Source organism: Mycteria americana, chromosome 3 (genome assembly GCF_035582795.1).
Source record: "Mycteria americana isolate JAX WOST 10 ecotype Jacksonville Zoo and Gardens chromosome 3, USCA_MyAme_1.0, whole genome shotgun sequence".
In the NCBI taxonomy this organism is placed as follows: domain Eukaryota; kingdom Metazoa; phylum Chordata; class Aves; order Ciconiiformes; family Ciconiidae; genus Mycteria; species Mycteria americana.
Genome location: NC_134367.1, coordinates 108,263,811 through 108,283,713, shown reverse-complemented (window position 1 = coordinate 108,283,713; position 19,903 = coordinate 108,263,811). Strand labels below are relative to the sequence as shown.

At 41.8% G+C, this 19,903-nt stretch overlaps 2 protein-coding genes across 5 annotated transcripts in view; one reads left to right on the top strand and one right to left on the bottom strand.

Annotated features, from left to right (window-relative positions):
- Positions 1-10,207, top strand: part of AIDA (axin interactor, dorsalization associated) — a 28,737-nt gene extending 18,530 nt beyond the window's left edge. The window contains exons 5-11 of one of the 3 annotated variants that reach the window (XM_075496477.1): positions 9-72; positions 515-621; positions 2,350-2,361; positions 5,134-5,256; positions 8,024-8,146; positions 8,629-8,746; positions 9,727-10,207. In XM_075496477.1, the coding sequence (XP_075352592.1) occupies positions 9-72; positions 515-621; positions 2,350-2,361; positions 5,134-5,256; positions 8,024-8,146; positions 8,629-8,746; positions 9,727-9,823 (644 nt within the window). In that variant the 3' untranslated portion in view covers positions 9,824-10,207. The remainder of the gene's footprint in view (positions 1-8; positions 73-514; positions 622-2,349; positions 2,362-5,133; positions 5,257-8,023; positions 8,147-8,628; positions 8,747-9,726) is intronic. The other 2 variants (XM_075496478.1, XM_075496479.1) reach the window with 2 other exon arrangements.
- A 3,194-nt stretch (positions 10,208-13,401) lies between these two features.
- Positions 13,402-19,903, bottom strand: part of MIA3 (MIA SH3 domain ER export factor 3) — a 30,324-nt gene continuing 23,822 nt past the window's right edge. The window contains exons 16-29 of one of the 2 annotated variants that reach the window (XM_075496473.1): positions 19,499-19,551; positions 19,327-19,417; positions 19,055-19,193; positions 17,072-17,173; positions 16,912-16,972; positions 16,786-16,821; positions 16,627-16,694; positions 16,257-16,354; positions 16,010-16,141; positions 15,733-15,801; positions 15,528-15,604; positions 15,313-15,384; positions 14,498-14,654; positions 13,402-14,125 (exon numbers count right to left, since the gene is read on the bottom strand). In XM_075496473.1, coding sequence (XP_075352588.1) covers positions 13,791-14,125; positions 14,498-14,654; positions 15,313-15,384; positions 15,528-15,604; positions 15,733-15,801; positions 16,010-16,141; positions 16,257-16,354; positions 16,627-16,694; positions 16,786-16,821; positions 16,912-16,972; positions 17,072-17,173; positions 19,055-19,193; positions 19,327-19,417; positions 19,499-19,551 — 1,490 coding nt within the window. In that variant the 3' untranslated portion in view covers positions 13,402-13,790. The remainder of the gene's footprint in view (positions 14,126-14,497; positions 14,655-15,312; positions 15,385-15,527; positions 15,605-15,732; positions 15,802-16,009; positions 16,142-16,256; positions 16,355-16,626; positions 16,695-16,785; positions 16,822-16,911; positions 16,973-17,071; positions 17,174-19,054; positions 19,194-19,326; positions 19,418-19,498; positions 19,552-19,903) is intronic. The other variant, XM_075496474.1, reaches the window with a different exon arrangement.

Genomic DNA, 19,903 nt, shown 5'->3' with positions numbered 1-19,903 from the left:
GTCTGCAGTCTTAAAGAATATCCTCACTTACAATAAGGAGTTTCCCTTTGATGTTCAGCCTGTCCCACTCAGGTAAGAGAGAACTGGGTCACTTCACATACAGATATGTATCTGAAAGCGAGCATAGCCTGGGACCTGGTTACATCTGAGACACTAGAATTTCTAGAGCTACCTACTTGCTGCATTGCTTTGGGTAAACTGGTTAAAAAAACCCTTTTAAATTCTGATTTTCTAGGTACCACTAAAAATCGAGCCCATGCTTTTGGTAAAATCAGTAGTTGGTAGGCCCCTACATCTCTCTGTATTGTCTCTTGGTTTTAGACTCTGTGCTTTCTATGTGGGCTGAGCTCCTGCAACCTCTGTCAGGGTCTGTAAATACAGTTAGTAGCTAATCAGAAGCATGAAATGACATTAAAGTATGTTGCCCCTGCTCTGTACTCAGATGCTGACTTGTGAGTTGAAAGCCAGATGATGAATGATCTTTGGTCTCATTCTTCTTTTTCATATTTTACAGGAAGATTTTAGCACCTGGAGAAGAGGAACACTTGGAGTTTGAGGAGGATGATGAGGAAGGAGGAGCTGGAGCAGGGTCTCCAGACTCTTTTCCTGCTAGAGTTCCAGGTAGGGGCACTAGCCTTGCCATGCCAGCCTATGTAGCATGTGTAAGTTCTGTCTCTGAGAAGCCCCTTTCTCCACCTGTGATTTAAAAAATTTGGGTGAGGAGCAACAGGATAATGTAAACTCTAATGCTGTATTGGAGAACCCACAAAGGTGGCCAGTGGATTTTTCTTCTCAGCAAACAATATCTTATTGCAAAACAGTTGCATGGATAACCTGTGAGGGTGGTACCATCTAGCTCCAATAAATGGCCTTTATTCCCTGTTCAAACTCAGTCTTTTTGTTCCATGTGCTTTCTTAACTGTACTACGTGAAGTGTTTCAAACGCATTCAAATGTAAATGATTCAAATGTGGCAATGTTTCTCCTGCAAGGAGCATTACAACCTGCTAGAGATGTGATAAGTTGTTGCTGGTTATTTTTGTGTTGCATCATCTGGTGAGACAATGGTTTAGACTAAACTGGAGCTCCGAGTCGATAAAGAGGGGGTAGCTTTGGTTTTGATAGCTTAAGTCCTTGTCCATGTGAAAGCACTTGTAGAACTGGATATACCTACAGATTCTAGAGAAGGTCTTCCTGTAACTTCAGTTTTTGACAGTTTACCAGGTAAAGGAGCAGGATGTTCCAACAGAGGTTCTTTTTGTTCCTGGTGTAGTTTCTTTGCAGAAGAAACAAGTTTCTGCTTTCAGAGAAGGTTAGCAAACTTCATATTTCAGGGAGGAGATAACGAGTAGGGAAACTAGTACTGGAATTATGGTCGAAAGAGCTGGGGTGCCGCATTACTTATGCCTGGAGAAAACACGTCCCTGTCCTTAGATCTGAGCAAATGCACACTGCTGAATATGACCCCTGCAGGCTATATTGATGTAGGTATGCACAGCCTACAGTTGTTTATGCTAAGCTCACAAATAGGCTACAATATATTGTGATATTTTATTGCTGACATTTAGTGTCTTGAGGTTTGTTATTCACCATGATAAATCCATTTATGAAGATGTATTCTGTCTGTCCAAAGTACAGCAGAGATCTTGAGTAGCTCTTGGTATGATGGTTCATCAATAAGGCCATGACCGTTACCATAGTGCCAACAGTTAGAGCTGTATACATGTAGTGGACATAGAAGCTGTGCATGTGCTTAAGATAAGAATCTAAGTTGATGATAGACAGATTGAGTTTACAATGAAATCACTTTCAAAGAAGTAGGGTAGCCAAATCAGAAAGAGGAGAGGTTTGGGGCATATACTTTCTTACAGAATTATTCCACAGTAAACCCATGCATTTAAGAGGAGGTGAGAGCAGCTCCTGAACTTACTGATGTTTTACATTGTCATCTACTTAATAAACTGCATATCTGACTTTTCTGAATTTTTTTGCATTACGGTGAACTTCCCCATAGCTACAATAATCTAAACCCCTAAGGTGCTTTTGTGCTACTTGAACACAGATCTTGTTTCCCCATTGAATGTAAATTAATGTGGTGCTTCTTACCTGATTGGAGGTTGGGCTGTTGCTCTTTCTCTGGGTGATGAGGCTTAAGCAGTTTGCAGCCTTCTGAGTTGAGCCTTATAAGTAAAGTGGACTTTCCATATTGAATTGATAGAACTGTGTTGCACTCTTTGCTTCTATATGCCTTTAATCCATAGTGCATAACTGTATTGTCTAACTGACCATGGTCTTGTCTTCTTCATGCATGGCTTCATCGTTATCACATTGCACCATTCATCTAACCCAGGAGCCAACGAAGGTATGATAACCTTTTAGTATATACAGTTATTTCTTTGATCATGTTCATGTAGCTGCGATGTTCTTCATTCAGCTCTTAGTTTCAACCTGCAAAATACAATCTTTGGTAACAATCATAGTACTAGGCATCTATGTATTGATCTTCATTTGCCTACAGTACCAGAAAAGGGGAAGGTCTTATTTGGTGACGCACCTTACATAGCTCTCTAGAAGTCCTGCTGTGCTAATAAAGACTGATATTCTGGTATAATAAAGACTGGTATTCTGACTTGCAGTGTAGCCAAAGGTAGGTGTAGCTAGATTTTCTGTAGCGGAATACACATTTGATGAGAAATCTTGCACAAAGAGTACTTATGTAGTTAGACTTCTGAGCTGAACTGACCAATGGCTTGCTGCCTCTAACAGCAAAGGCTTCCTGCCTTTCTCCTGGTTGCGTACTACTTTATTCCAGTGCTGTGCTGGCAATGGATTCTTCTGTGAACCCAGCAGGAGACTTGTCACTTTTTCCCCTTTTTCTGAAACAGGGTTTGGGAATGGAGAGACTGAACGCCTGTGTCTCGGTGGCAGTGAGCTGTTGGGTTGGCTCTCCTTTGTATATCTGAAATGTGGTTGTAGGAGGACGCTTATTTCATTTGTAGATGCTCCCTTCCCCCTCTGGCAATGATGCCCTGTGGTTGTGTCTCGAATGGCTGGCAGTTTTCTCATGAAAAGCCTCTGTGTGAGCCTGCTGAAGGCTACTGGGCCCAAGCCACGGTGGCAGACTGGCAGTGCAATGCCCAGCCCTAGTAAAGTTGTATCATAGAGAGGTTACTGTCAGCTAATGGCTCCTATGTGGAATGGCTACAGAGGCTTCAGCGAAAGACCCACTTGGGTGGTTGTGGCTCGCATGAGACAGGTTACAGTCAGCTGCTTTAGGCCATCGCTGCCTTGGCTGTTCCTCCTGCTGAGGCAGAAAGAAAACAGTGTTCCTTGGAGACCATCTGTCCTACTGTTCTCTTACCTGCTGGAAGAGAGCTTGACTTTTCTGTTCATTGCAACTCTGCTATTTCACACAGTCTGGAAAGCATTTTTCAGGAACAGAATGATGTTTCTTAAGCTGCTATTTTTATAATAAACGCCAGTCTGATGCATTTTTCAGGTGATTTTTGTGTCAAGTATCCCATCACTTAGTCCCTTTGAGTGATGGATCGGAAAACTGAAAGTTACAGTTGTTCTTGGCTCTTGGGGGGCATGCTGCTTTTAGGAGACAACCGGGAGATGGCAGAGCAAAGTTTTGTGCCAAAGAGAAGATGGGCTTGCTTCTACCTTCATTGGGATTGAAATAAGAACTCGGTCTTTGAACATCTGTTCAAGAGAGACGGCAAGATTAACTAGAGCGTGTATGCTGCTTTGCAGAAATGGGTGCTCTCTAAGTTTGCTTTTTAACACTTCTCATACTGTGGTCAGAAGCCTGTCCCATTACTTCAGAATGGTGGGTCAAATTCTGCTGTGATATGTTGTGAAGTGCCTGCAGATGCAGCACCTTGGAGGTCATGAGCCTGCTAGCAGCCAAGACAGGAAATACAGAAACGTACTGCATCATAGATGTGAATTGAAGTCTTGCTGATTATCCTGAAAGAGGGACTGGGTGTGGGAGTGCTCATGAAATCTTGCTGAAGCTGTGGCGCTCTAGTTCTAAGAGCAGAATACATGGTCCCCTCTTGCAAAGCCAGTCTCTCTAATAGGACAAAAACTCCTTAGTTCTCCAGCTCCTCAAGCAGATCAAGAGGAAAAAAAGTATCAAGGAAAACCCGTGTGGGACTTGCCAAAGGAAACTATTACTTTGTTTAGATCTCAAGCCTTGGGATAACATTTTTTTTTTTAATTAGAAAACCATAACTTTAAATCAACTTGCTCATGAGTCTAAGCATTTTCTATCTTGGTGCTTATTCATCTAATGCTGGAGAGAGGCTTGAAGCCTGCCAGTTTTTGCTAAAATCAGCATGAAGAAACCTACTCCATTGTTGATGACAGAGTCTCGTGGCTTTTAGTGAGTTTGAACAGTTTGGATTTCTTGCCAGCTGCACTGTCTTCCTCAGCACTGCAAGGATCCACCTACACTGAACACGAAGTTTTGATGCTAAATGTTCTTGATGCAGAGCTGGGAAGTCCTTCCTTAAGGCAAAAGGGAACTTGGGGGATGCAAACACTTTTTTTTTTTTTAATTTTTTTTTAACCTCCTTCCTTTAAGTAGAGGCCAGTAGAACTTAGATAATTAAGAATCTCTTTCCTAGTTCCCTTATGTCCAGTGGGATTTGCAACAATGCCATTTTCCTCCTTATTTGCCCAGCCTAAATGTTCAACGTGAAGCCAAGTCATGTTCCAATGGGGTGGGACTCCTGATTAAGTGTCTGAACTTCCTGCAACTGCAGATGGAATCCAGCCTCCCAAATTTAATCCTTAAAAATGATACACATTCAGTTCCATGCATGAGTTATTCTGCATGAGAGCAAGAACAAACACTTTTAAACAAAGCTCCTCTCTGTTCTTATGACATTTTCATTTGACTTGAGACAGTCCTGGGGTTTTTTAGTGTGAGCTTTGAAATCTGTCAAATGATGTTGTGTGTCTGTCCACGCAGACTTTCCCATAGTGCTGTGTACTATTGGGGTATGAATCCTTGGGCTTTGAACCCCCTATGGAGAACAGCATCTTCCATGAGACATGATGGGATAAGCAAGGCCTCTGCTGTAAGATGACACAAAGGGTTAATAATGTGCTTTACTCTTTCCAGGTACTTTATTACCCAGATTGCCATCTGAACCCGGGATGACATTACTCACCATCAACATAGAGAAAATTGGTCTGAAAGATGCTGGGCAGTGCATTGATCCTTACATCACAGTCAGTGTAAAGGGTAATGATTTCCGTTCCTGGCTCCTCATTTCTAGTTTGGAGAGAGTGCGTTTTCTGAAAGCTGTATTGATTTTTCAACCTGCTGGGAAAAATATGTGTTGGTACTTGCATTTTCTATTGTGGACTTAAGGCTTCTGCTTTAATCAAAGGTGGAAAAATTCTCTATTTGAGAGAGACTGGGAGGTGAATTGCTGCAGGAGACATGCTTATCTGTGCACTCCGGGGTGCCTTCCCCCTGCTGGGAGCTGAGTATCAATGACTTGGCAGATGTACTTCTCTCTTCCAGCTTCTTCAGCTGACTCTTAAGTACAGATCTGTTTGGACTGCTTGTACTCCCCAACACATATTGGTCTCTGGGCTTTCTGGATGGTGAACCACAGACCGCTGGCTCCATTCTTTCCCTGTCATTAAACTAATTTTTTAGTAAAACAGAGATCATCTTACCGAAGCTTAAGGTTTAGAGGAATGGGTATGAAGCTGGGAAGCAAAGCTTGCAAGTGAAATAAAATATAAAATACATTTTCGCCTTGGCAGTGAAATATTTCGGCCAAAGCCTGGTGAGCTAACAGCCCCTGATGCTCTCAGAGGTTCCATGAATCTGGAAGAACCTCTCTCTCTGTCAGTCCAGGATAGGCAACATTAGGATTTCTCACTGTTTCAGATGACAACATGGTTGATGGCTTTTGCTTGAGGCTGAGATTTTTGGTATTCAGACTCTTTCTAGTGGGAGTATCTGCCTCTTCCCATTTTGCATTTCTTAGCAGGAAGCCCCTGTAGTCAGAATTGCTTACCCTTAACCTGCCCTGCTTGACTTCTGCTTATCTTTACAATCTTTTGAGGTGTATGTTTGGGTTTTTTTGTTTATCATATAACAATCTGTAGCTGAGCCAACATCCTCCAGTTATTTTCAGTTGTGATAGCGAGCTTGTATGTGTCCTTTTTAGATGTGCTATTATTGGATACCAACCATAGGGATAAAACACTTTAGATGTGTGATCAGGTGCTTCCTCCACCAGACGAGTTCTTTGGCAGAAGTAAGGGTCACAGTATTGAATGTCACTTGAATCCCAGTGATGTTCTCAAATGTTACCTGCCAAAATATATAGATAGAAAGCTTTATCCAGCCCCACTTCTGGGATGATTTTTCAACAGTGAAACCTTCCAGTTCTCTCTGGACCTTTGAGGAGATCAGCTGGTTGGGGTGGAAGCTGGAGCATGACTCTTGCCTCCCCAGTTGATAACAACTGCCTTTGTGTGTGTTCAGTCTTGGAAACGTGCGGTGTTCCTTTGTTTATGGTGTTGCCTTAGGTCTGCAGCATTATTTTTAGATTGTGTAACTATTCTTCAGGCTCCATTGCGTTAGTCACTTATGGATCTTTCTTTGCCTCTAGTATGCCAGAATGCTGAGGGATGGGTGACTTCAGTGGTGGGGCTAGCTGGATGGATGTGGGTTTAATCAAATGTAATTCTTTCATGCTGAGTTTCTCTGGGCTGACGGGAAAATACCAGCCCTAATGGGGTTCTAACATTGGATCCTGGAACTTGTCAAAACTTGTAAAGCAAACATTTGTTCTTCCTTGCCACTGAACTCTTTGTCCTTCTTAGCTTATTACATATCGATAAAACTGTTGCTCGCCTTCAGACCTAGCTCTCCTTTCCTTTGGAGCTAAGGGAGACTGCATATTGCTAGGCTTGCTTTCCCAACAAGTCTTTCTGTTAACATGTGGCACTCTGTTTGCAAGCTCCTGTAAGTGGTGGCTGCCAGGTAATGATGTAGAAAATAGAATCAAAAAGTGTGTGTGTGTGCAGACTATCACCCAGTCTGCTAATGGTGACTTTTTATACTTCATTTCTCAAGATTTTTGGTGAGGAAAAGTAACTCTGAAAAGTCATTTTGTCCCTATTAGGAGTCTCAAGATGCTTAGTTGTTTTCCTTGGTTCTGTACCAGGCTGTTCTTCTGCAGGTTTGGAGAGAGGTTTGTTCTGATGCGACATTGGTGGTCCCAGCCTGCTCCCTGAATGAAGTGCATCAGAGGGCCCCAGCCTCAGCCTGTACCCCAGGCACAGCACATGTGCTATGTACTTGTAATCTTGGCCGTGTCATTAGCAACTTTGCTCCACCTGAGGGAAAGGGATCACTAATGAGAAGAGGAAGAGTCAGAGGACAAATGTACTTGTGTAAACAGCAGAGGCTTAGTGAGAAACAATGTTGTCCCTGGTGGCTTGGGCCTGAGCAGCACAACCAGTGGCTGCTGCTGACAGCTGGAGTCCAACCCACGGCCCCACTGTGCTTCTGCCTGTGGAAAAAACAAGACGAATAATGCACGTTGAGTCTAGGCAGCAAAGCAGGGCGTATACAGCTTGTATAAGCTGTGCCAGCTGCGCCCTGCAGACCCTGTGTGGAGGCGAGTCTTTGATGTGTATCCCTTTCTGCTGGTTCAGCTGGCAGTTCTGAAGCCCTGCTGGAGTCCTGCTTGCAGAGGGAATGCAATCCTTTGGTGGCAGCAGAAAGAAATGGGCTCTTAAAAAGAGGGATAATTCCAAATTTTCATCTTAAATATTGTCAGAACTTTACCTGCTTTTGTGTTGCAGTCAAAAAGAAAATTCACTGTGAAGGGGCATGATTGCCCCTTTTTTAAGTTTAGGGGAAAAATCCAGGTGTGCATTAACTTTTTGTGGAAGTATTAGGAGTGATTCATAAATCTCTTAAAGCAGGACCTTAAAGTCTGAGAAGCTCCTGCCATTCTCATGCTGTTTCTTTCCTGCAGATTTGAATGGGATAGATCTGACTCCTGTGCAAGATACTCCTGTGGCTTTGAGGAAGGAGGACACGTATGTCCATTTTAATGTGGACATCGAGATTCAGAAACATGTTGAAAAACTAACAAAAGGTACGTAGTATCAGAGACCTGAAACAGGGCCCAGGAGCTTTGAAAGTGTAGACGCTAGCTGCTCCTGATCTAATAAACAGGCCGTGCCTGAGCTGCTGCTGCAGGGCTCAAGATCCAGACAAGGATAAAAATAGACCTTTGCATCCTGTCTCTTTCAAGTCGGTCACTGTGATGACTTGCAGACAAGGGAGGAATGAAAAGAGATAAAAATGCAGCAGTCTGCTACACAGGTACTGAGCTGCTTTATGACCTTCTTAGTCACTGGACAAACTGTTACCTGGATATGAATAATTGAGTGAAGAGTACAAGCTCTTGTGAGCGTGATGAGCATTGGAAGATCACGGTATAGCTTTTGAGTAAATAACACAAGTGTTGGAGATAATTCTGTCCAATGTATGTAGAGCATCTTAATGGCAGATAAGTTTTCAGGTAACTGTTGGCCATAATTGCTAACTTTTCTATTGAACCATTTTCCCCTCTAGGTGCAGCTATTTTCTTTGAATTCAAACACTACAAGCCTAAGAAAAGGTTTACTAGCACCAAGTGCTTTGCTTTCATGGAGATGGATGAAATTAAACCTGGGGCAATTGTTATAGAACTGTAAGTGACTTGCAATTATAGATGCCAATGACAGAGGAAATGAACTAGACTTCAGTTACAATGTGTGGCTTGTTGCATCAAGGAAGGTTTCTTGGACTCATTAGATTGACTTCCATAAGGAATATTCAATTTTTTAATAAAGAAGGGAAGATAAAATGCTTTTAGGCAAACAAAATGGCTAGGGACTCTTCTCAAAAACTAGACTATTCCCAAATAAAATGCTGGTGTTTGTAACTAAATTTTGTATGAAGTTAACAAATTGGGAGATTTTAATTTTGACCTTAGTTTGAGTGTCAGATCAGCTATATTTAAAAAAAATAAAAAATATTTCAACTCCCACAATCTTCTGGTGCAGAACTTCTGTGAAGGAAAACTGATTTGAGACCTGGGATATGGATTTGCAACTGAATTTTATGAACATTTCAGAGTATTGTTGGGTGGTCGGTTTTTTTCCCCACTCTAAGTAGACAAACAAATAGATTAGCCAGTTATGCTGCAGTGGTCATGATGTCCATCCTACCCTCACTGTGTGGCTGAAGGTCTGAGTGAGGTTTTTGAGTGGGGTTGGTTTGTTTTTGTTTGTGTTTTTTCAGGAAGAGGGTGAACCTTGCAATTCTGGGCATGTCTAGGAAGAGCGCTTAGTCTGTGCTAGCTGGAGTACTTCTGAAGTACTGAGTACTGAAGTAGGAGATACTGCATTTCCTACAGTCCAGAGTATTATATCATGAATTCTCCTTACAAAAAACTCGCATTCATTTAAAAAATGAAATTTTTGTTTTGTTAAAATAATGATCTAGAGAAAATACTGGTTTGAGTTTCTTCCTGTAAATCTATTAATTATTGTTGCTTCCAGTAAGTCTTGTCAGATGTATTTAAAAGATTACAGTAATAAGATCTGTACAGGACAAGCTTTCTAGTATGCTTTCACGTTCCTTCGCAGTCATTAGCACTCGGATTAACTTACTTTCTTGTGGTTACAGGTACAAAAAACCCACTGACTTTAAAAGGAAGAAATTGCAACTGTTGACCAAGAAACCACTTTACCTTCACCTCCATCAAACATTGCACAAGGAATGACCCTAGTTGTGAGACTTCTGTGAACTGAACCACAAGTCATGGTAGCTGTGTGTAGTAGCCTTAGCCTTCGAGGGGCAGGAAAACGACTGTATACATGCCAGTAGGTCAGACGGGACCATCACACACTGCACAGCACTACTTCAGGGTCAGAGGCAAGCCTATCATTCAACTGCAAGTCTTTTTCAGTACTTTCCAGATACAGGTTTTTCTGAGAGCCCTGAAATATGCTGACTGCTTTTCCTAATTTTGCTGTTCATCACTTTTTATCTTAATTGTTATTATCCTTTTGCCTCAGACTCCACCCAAGGATGGAGACTGCCCCTTTGCCAAACCTGTAGCAATAAAGATGTGGCAGGCCTACTAACCTGTTTACACTTGCTGTGCTATTGTAGTTCCTCTCATCTGCATTTTGGAGTCCTCTGTAGCAGGCTGGGTGGCAGAAGACCAGGAGAAAGACGAGGTGGGGCGGGAAGGAGCGTGAGGTACTGCAAGTGATTTAAAGTGAGAGAGAGGAGGGTGCTGGGTCAAGTGGGGTGGCCACAGAAGAGCTCCTCAGTCAGCTGTTGTGCTTTGGTTGGGCCAGGAGGAGGACAACTGCAGATGAGAACACTGAACTATGGTTTTTAACAGCCTTGCCTGATCCACTTCTATTGAGTTTTGGATACAATACATGTTACAATCCTTTAAATCACCCATACTCCCTAATAGAGCTAATTTTTCTGTATCTTGTCACAGAGTGATTTGCAAAGGTGGGTGGGGGACAGAGAGAGGCTTCCCCAGGGCTTCATCCTCGTGGCGGTGGGTGTTTCACCATTTCAGTGACAGCAGGACAGGCCCCTCAGTGTTCAAGTGTCAATTTTCCAGAGCTTTTGATAAAGCAGATCTGGCTAGCAGGTTGACCCACCTTTTACATGAAACTGCTGTTCTTATGGAAACTGATTGTATGCAGTTTTCTGCATATTTTGTGCAAGTCTGGAAACTTACTCTAAAAATTACCTTTTTATGTAAGTAGATAGGATTATCATTTATTTTCTATATTTTTGATTTGGTGTGTGATAAGCTGCAGGACATTGGCTTATTTTATGACACACTTACATTTACCTTTTGACCTAATAAAGAGACAGAAGTAGAACCCAGTCAAATATATTTGCGTGGATATTTAATACAATACTTTAAGGTTTGATATACTTCTTGCATATCTAACTAGTGCCTAAATACTCTGCTATGCTAACAAAAGACCCAGCTCCCAAAATATTGTCAAGACTAGGTTTATTTTAAACAGTCTGTGTGCAGATGTATCACCAATTCCTCTTTTCTGTCATGTAACCCCAAGATGTTACACTGTGCTTTAATGGGAAGGATGTGACTTTTCCTCATGATATTTGTCTGTCTACAGTAAGGTGTTCAGCATTTTTGGCTTTACCACATTGATTAGGATAAGCTATTTTTGAATGTCCTAATCTTCTTGCCTTCCCTCTGTTCTGGCATAACTAGGGATGAAATCATTTAGGTGTTACGACAAAAGTCAGCAACACTTCCTCAAATTCCACTACTGGTTGGAGGGGGGAAAAAAAAGTGCAATTAAATTTTCCTGTTTATGGGTCTTTACAATACCCCAATGGTATTACATCTGATATATTGAATATCAAGCCCTGAAAAGCTATCCCTATGAGTTACAGAAATACCTCTGAATGTAGAATTCTGGGTATCAGACAAGAGGATACATAAATTCTTCAAAAATAAATAAAAATCATCCTTTGAACTCTGCAAACAGATGGAGCAAAGCATTAGTCTATGGCTGCAAATAAATCTGAGCTCGGTGAATAGCTGTGTTACCTGCCAGTGCTCCCTGGCTGGCTCAGGTCTCTCTCTGACCTTCTAAGACTCTGTAGCACCGAGCATCCCTGCAACGCGTACAGCCTGTCTTGCTCAGCAAGGGATGATCCTGCAGCGCTCTCCCGGCTCTGCCATCCTCCTGGCTCTGCTGGTGTCACTCCTGGCCTGCTGAAAGCACGGTGGTCAGTCAGTTGTGTGTCCCCCTGTGAGTCACAGCACCCACCCCCTCCTCCTGGTGCTCCCAGAGGGCGACCCCATCCAGCTCCAAGTTGTTAACGCTAGCTGGGGTGGGCGAGGCAGGAGATGGGAAGCATCACAAAGCTTGGTGTGGGGGAAGGAAAGATCCTGAACTTGGAGAACCCAACTTGTTCATCAATGTGTGTGTCGTTAGCCCCTACACAAATCGAACACTTTCCCTTGAATTACAAACCCATTGTTTCAGCTGCTTACCTTGACTCTTCCCCAGCTTGTAGATGTCTGTATTAACTTGTTATATGAAATGTCAACTTTGAAGTATTTTTGTTAAATACACACGTAGAGCTTTGTATTTAACTAATTGTGAATTAATGTCTGTAGAGTGTGAAATACCATTTTTAAAGTTGCTTCTATCCTTTTGTGTTTTTTTTCTGTGAACTGTCTTTCCCTGAAAGGACTACTACTCCCCACAACACAAGCTCTTGTATTGTTTTATGCTTTTAGTGATGTTCTGTCTTGTCTTTCATCTTAAATCTAAAGCTTAATACTTGTACTGTAAGAATGTAACACCTAGATGGCACGTTTAATGGCTGCTTGTACTCTGGCAGTAAAGCTGTAATGGCCTTTCAGTAGGGTTTTTTTATTATTCCTAGTTGTTTTCTCTTCCCTTTTTTTTTTCCTTTCTAAGGCTTACTTTTGTACAGAGCACTTTTGAAAAACCTTACTGTCTAGGTAAGTGGTCTGCTATGCCAAATGCTACATACTCATCCTTGTGTTAACACTTACGTACAGGGGCTTCTTTGAACATCTACAAGCACAGGGTGTCTTTTTAAAGCTATCCAGTGTTCCATGTATGCAAACTGATTTAAAGCTATACAGGTTAATATGGTTTACATAAACCCACTCTGCTTTATGGAAAACTATTTTTTTTTCTTTTTAAAGTAAGTAAGTGAAAAAGGCTATAAAAATACAGCTCTACTTGACCAAGGAAGCTGAATTGGTCTTAAATACTGAGATGAAAACTCAGCTCTCAGACCTTGCTTAATGCTGCAAGCCGGTCTTGAAAGCAGAAGGTGATTATGAAATGTCTTAGTTTCTAGAATCCTGGAGTGTTCTCCTGTGCTTCTGAACTAACCACACAACTCCATTAAGGTTTCCAGCTCTGTACTGCCCTTCAGCCGAGGAGGGCTGTATGCCCCGTTGTCCTCATAACATGCCAGACTAGTTCTGCACGAGGGTAACACAGTCAATCTTGCAGCAGCAGCAGTTACTCAGCCTTGATTCAATTCCTGAACTTGGCCATGGCTGCAGCATTCTCTGGTTAAATTACTGAACCCATGTCCTTTCTGAACAAAAAATGGCACTGAAACAAAGCCTTCAGGGTTTAGCAAAAGGAATTTTGCTTTTTATTATAACTTTCCTTTGAATACAGTGTCATTTGTGCTTCTGATCTCTGACCAGACATCTTTTTAAAAACAAACAAAAAAAAACCACCTCATGTAAACCCCTGGCCTACAATAACTGCAGCTTAATGATGTGATGGAGAAGGCAGGTAAGATAGCATTTTACTTAAAAATTATTTCCACAGGAAATGATTTGATTTACATTTTTCACGAAATTAGTTCATTCACCAACTGGTTACAGAGGCTACATTTAATTAAAACTAGCCACACAGGTACTTCCTTTCTATTGCACGTTTAGAGTAGGTTCAAGTCCATCACAAAAAGGTTCTTGCAGCCCAAGAGGATGGATGAGTTTAAGGTGATCATAAATGCACATAAGATGTCTGTAGCAATTGGATAAAAATTAATCCTGCAAAAGCTGAAATATACTGAAATGAGATAAATGGCTTCAAAGAGAGAGCCATTTCCTAAAATCCTGACTGCAGGAAGTGCACTAGAGTCCATTCCGTTGAGCTGCTGACCAGACGCTGCAGTTAGGGTTTCTGCGCTGGAGGCTGTGTGTAGTCCTTTGAGCCTGCCGGTGGTGGAGGTGGCGGAGGGCCTGGGGGGTAGTCTCTAGGTCCTGATGGAGGCAAGTCTCTGTTAGGAGAAGGCGTATAGTCTCTCGAACCAGGTGGGGGTAGCCGTGGGCCTGGAGGATAATCTCTTGGGCCAGGAGGACCTAGGGGTGGAAAAGGAGGGTGCCCACGTCCATAGCCTCTTGGATCTGGAGGCGGCGGTAGTGGGCCAGGAGGCAGATCTCTCATTCCTAAGGGTGGGCCAGGTAAGAAATCTCTTGCAGCTGGAGGTGGCAAGGGAGCACCACGAACTAGAAGAAAAGGAAAACATGGGTTAAATCTTGCTTTAACCTAAACAGTGAAGCTCCTGACTTGTTCCTCATTTCTTCATTTTTTGGAGCAGCTCGGGAGTGGGTCACTGTCACACACAGACTGCACAGGCCATGAATTACATTCTAGTGACTTTTGGCTGCTGGTTTCCATGGTAGACTGAACAAGGAAAAACACCTTGGCACTAAGGAGGCTTGAAACAACCCACCTGTCCAAGCTTACTGAACAAGACAGCTAGACCCCGTGAAGCATGGGGAAGCTGTGTGCTAAGGGATGGCAGATCTCAGTTCTGTAGCAGGCTTCCGAGAAGCACAATAGGAAAAAAGTTTCAGCACACGGCAACACAACTGTACCTAGGGGCACAGGAAGAGGTCGAGGCCCAAAGTGCCCACGGAGAGGAGCTGGCGGTGGTCCATAGCGAAGAGGTGGTGGAGGCGGAGGTCCCATCACTGGGGAGGTCATGATAGGTGTCCCAGGGAAAGAAGGTGGGCCTTTGGGACTAGCATTAGCCTGTGCAGAATTAGGTTATGCTTCAGTGCGTTATTCATTGCATCAGAGAAGTATTAACACTGCTGAACACCACAACCACTCGCCCAAAGGCCAAGAGGAGGAACAGAGAGGAAAAAAAAACAACCAAAATAAAAAAAAAGAAAAACACACACCCCAAAACACATTAACCAAGTAGAAAATAGGGAAAGGTACTGCGCCATCATTGTCCCTTCACCCAGAACACTGCTTGCGCTACCTAGGAGTGGATGCTTAGTGTACCTTCTGAGATGACAAGTTTTCTTTAGCTGAAGCTATACTAAAGAAAAGTTCAATCCCTTTTGAAGCGTCCTCAGTGGACACCCTTTTGGTAAAGGGCCTGGCACCTTGAATTACATATGGAATTGTGCTTAAATACCACAGGTAAGTCAGCTTCTTGGGATTATTGGTGTAGTCACTCCAAAGTGTTTGCCTGCAGTCCTTAACAAGAAAGATCTCATTTCCTCAATTCCATAAAAACCAGACAGCAATTGTCCATCATTAGAGAAACCTTTTGAGACAGAGGTATAAGCCCTTGGTTAGTTTTGCAGAGCATTTTGTTATTTAGCAGTTCAGAACACCAAGCCTGTTATTCCTCTCCATCAAAGCAGAGTAACGCCATATTCAGCCTCTGAATACTCACTGTAGCTGGTTCAATAGATGAAGGTGAATCAGTAGTTACACAGGGGACTTCAGACTCTTGGGGAGAGGGTTGCTTTTTTTTTTTTTTGGACAGCAAATAAGGATAGTGACAGGATATAGACAAGACAGAACATGATACAGTTAAAGCAGCAGCAGGAAGTACAGTGAATCATGTACTAGAAACAATTCCTGAAGGTTGGGGTTTTTTCAGCTTACCGCTCCATCCATTGCTGTGGAAGGGGAGGAGGTTCTTGGCCCACTGCTGATCAGGGATGCTACAGCAGGCCCGAGATCTGTAACGAGAGCCATGAATGCATGACTTACCATGCTGTGGGATAAGGCACATGGGTTTCCAATTACATTTCTGAAGTGAAAGAATAACTGAGTAAAGTTGCATTTGGTTGCAGGCCACAAAACTTACCAGGAACAGACATCCTTCCAGGTAACTCTGGTGGCCTTCGTGGAGCAGGGGGACCATCTACCACTGTACCTTAAGGGAAACAAGAACCCCAGAGATCCTAACCAACACGTGCCTGAGCTATTTCTACATTTAAAAAAAAAAAAAAAAACCACAAACAAAACCCCACCACTCATCTGTATCAATACTTAACACTATTCCTAAAACCAAGATCAGACCTTAGCATTCTTAGGTTTGTAGCATAAGATAGCTATCACAGAAGGGAAGCTTCACTGCTTACCAAATTCACCTCTTGAGGCTTCCCTTCGAGGAGCAGAAAGGGGCCGAGCAGGAACTTCTATCATCTGTGTGGGTGATGGGTTTCCTCCACTCACAGGTGATGGGCCAAAAGAGCCATCTCTGCTTAAGGGCCCTACGCCAAAGAGGAAAAAACACTTGATTTACTTTTCTACAATTTATCATAGCCTTATTTTTTTAGGATATACTGACTTAAAGACCAAAGTTTTGGAAGAAACAGCAGCATTTACCTCGTCGTGGTGGGACTTGGCGATCAGGTCTGCCTGGGGTTGGCTTTACAATTAATGGTCTTTGAAGCATGACGATTTTTTGGTTTACTTCTATTAATCTAATTTTTAAAAATAAAGGGGTTTTTTATTCAAATAACATGAGTTATATTTGTTATAATGTAACAAGGCAAACTGCACTGTAAAATGTTACAGCTTTCACCAAGAAATCTTATTTTAACCATCAAAACAGTTTAATAGTAGTTTAAAATTACTAACTCAAATATGCACTGCACATTCTGAGCAAGCAGGCTAACTGAGCACCTTGCATCGTTTGAGCAAGCTACACAGAGTGTGTTCAAAGACCAATAAAAATGGTCTGTATTGTACTTACTTTTGTCTCAGGTTGGCTGCTTCTCTTTTTTCTTCAGCCAGAGCTCTCTCGGCAGAGCGGGCAATAAGCTGTTAGGGAAAATTTTGCCAACTGCATTAACTGCACCAACCTGACGTCAAATACGAACTGTTTGCGTCAGAAAAGGAAGAACATTCTTACCCAATTGTCATGTGCCTTTTTCTCATGAGCAGCAATCTGAGAAGAAAAGAAGCATTTTAGCTTATTTTGTCCAACTACTAGTATGCAGTAAAAGGTGACACAAGAACCAGCAAGCAGGAAGTTTACCTGGTTTTTGTAAGATCTCTCTGTTTTTTGCAATTCTTCTTCCATATCTTGGATCCTTTGCCTGTACAAAAGGAAAAGGAGGGAAAGGAGAGAGGTTTAAATGAATTTTCTTCAATAGCTAAAATACAGGAAAACAACAGTCTTCACAAACTGAAGTTACTTGTAAACTTTCACTTCCTCAATGGCCAGCACAGCTTTTTCATCTGCAGCAGACAATTTCTGCTCCTTCTCCTGACGCTCATACTCTTCCTGGGTTAGTTTTCTGCATAGGGGGGAAAAAAAGAAAAAAAGGTGCACCATATATTCCACCATCCTACATCTACTACAACTCAAAATCAAGGTAGTCCCCTGCTAACAACAATGCTATCAGAATCTATAATAATGCATAAGAATGTAAAGAGAGATTTGAGAGAGATTTGAGAGAGATTTGAGAGAGATTTGAGAGAGATTTGAGAGAGATTTGAGAGAGATTTGAGAGAGATTTGAGAGAGATTTGAGAGAGATTTGAGAGAGATTTGAGAGAGATTTGAGAGAGATTTGAGAGAGATTTGAGAGAGATTTGAGAGAGATTTGAGAGAGATACTGTCTTTTGAAACCAACAGACAAACCCTTTGTGTATAAAACCTGAAAATTAAGGACCCAGAGTTGACTGGAAAGTTCTGTCAGCATCTAAAGATTTGTCAGAATCTAACAATTGCAGACAGTTCATCTCTTCAGATCCTGTAGTTTACTTACCAATTCTACAGATGGTAATCCAGATTTACAAAGGTACAAACAAGGAAATATGCAGAACTAACATCTAACCAAGGGAAATGAAGAAATGAATGTGTAGCGAAAAAGGGGGAATTTAGGGCCCAGGTGACAAACACATTAAATAGTCATCAACTGTGTGGAAAGAAGCTTTTTTCCAAGTATTCTCTGTAACAATTTATTACATGACCAATTTCCACAGTCTTTTTGTATCTTCATGGTTTACTAACTTTTGACATTTTTCTGGAAGTATTTAAGAGGTCCATAATGTGTTTCTAACTTACAAGAGCTACCCCACAAAACTGGAACCATTAAACTAGTAGTAAGTTGGCTATTGCTAATAGCCAGTTGAACGTAATCCATTTCCTTGGCTACATGTGGAAACAGTTTTGCAGAAAAAAACCTGCAGGAAGCCCTTCATTCAAATCAAGAAGTAGTAACAGGCAGTGTAACTTCCTAAAAGTTTTGGCAGGAATAGAAATTCTTCAGAGAGGTCAAGAGGAAGTTTTCCTTGAAAGCTGGGCTATCCTTCACCTCTCCATTATGTGTTTACTACACCTGGATCCAAAAGTTATGAGGTCAGGCAGTTTCACTACTGAGGTGCTGTACAGCCTTAGCTATTCCTTAGCTTGTTCCAACCCTGTGCTTCTCCCAGCCTAACACTTGAACCTTAGAAGTTTCAATTGCTTCTCCACCACAATTTCAGCTTTCCTAAAACATTTAGCTGAAAATGTCCCTGAAGCCTATCTCAAATTTTCCCCACAAAACTGAAATGGTATTACAGACATTTTAGTAGAGGAATGAACACAGATACACAACTAGTTCTTCACTGCTAGCAATTCATTCATCTCGTCTACCACCATTAATTCAGCCTTAATTTAGCCCTTTGAGAATGCAAATAGCTCACAAGGCTAAAATACTAAGTTTCAACATTATGAGAATTAGACTCATTGAACTGAGATCTGAGTAGCTGAAACAAATCTTAATTAATGGTCACTGTCTCCTCCTTGACAATGTGGACGTTCTCTCTGGACAACGTGACACAGCAACCACAGAATTTGCAGACCAAGCCACCCACTTCCCCTCTCCAAAAGTTGTGGGGGTTTTTTGTTTTGGTTTTGGTTTTTTGTTGTTGTTTGGTTTTTCTTTGTTTTTTTTTTTTATGGTAGAAGGCAATATTGTGAGTGGAAAGTGACAATCTTTTTAGAATCTCTGGAATGGTGCAAAAGGTAAAAAAGGGGTACTAGCTTCAACCATATTGAAAACAGTAGTCATCACCTTTCACTCCAAATACAACTCGAAGTTATTTGATCCCACTGAGCAAAGAGCATTTGGATAGTGCATATGATATAATACAATACGCCATGTTGTGGAAGACTAATGAAAGGCTTACTTCTGGAGTGCCATCTCCTTCTGCTGGTAAAGTTCACCAAGAATCTCCACTTTCTGCTGTAGTGTTTTGCATTCATTTTCCAGCCGAGCCTTGGCTGACTGGAGTGAACAGGAGTCATGTTCCAATTTTTTTATTTGCTCTGTTGGAGAAGCAAAGGTAGGTGAGGGACTCAAAGGAAGTTGCAACAAGAACCGTTATGCCACTTAAATGCTCTGCTTCTTTTTAAACCACAAACATCATTTCACCCGAAGCAAGTCTTTTGCTAAGCCTACCTTCCAGCTCATGTCTTGCTGTTACTTCATCACTCAGTTTGGATTGCAGAAGATTTCTGTCTTCTTCAACTAAGGATAACATAGTTTTTACCTGAAAAGAGGAGCAGAAAGTTTATGATCTTAGGTATAGCAGTAATGTGACTGCATTTATTAGATATCTTGTGCAGCATACCCTGGAGACATCCATCATCTGCTTAATCTGAGTCTTCATCTTCTCACTCTCATCTAGAAGAGAAAAATATATTTGTTTTCCCTGTTTCTTAACCCCAATTCCCTGGATTCTACAGCTGTTTGTTAAAAATAACACTCCCCACATTTCAATCTGGGATAGGTCTCCTTACACGGTCAAAAAAAAGGGGGAAACAAAACACAATAGCAGTTCCATGACCAGCACAACAGAACTATTAGATTTATTCCAAAAGGCATTCAGAATACTCCTCCTTGTCACTTCTTCTAGCCACCACAATAACATTAGTGTATATGCAGTATCTGTTATTGGACATACTATCTGAAAATCAAAAAGTGGGAATTTCCAGCCCACGTATACTGTACGGTTAGAAAAAAGGAAAATTAAAAA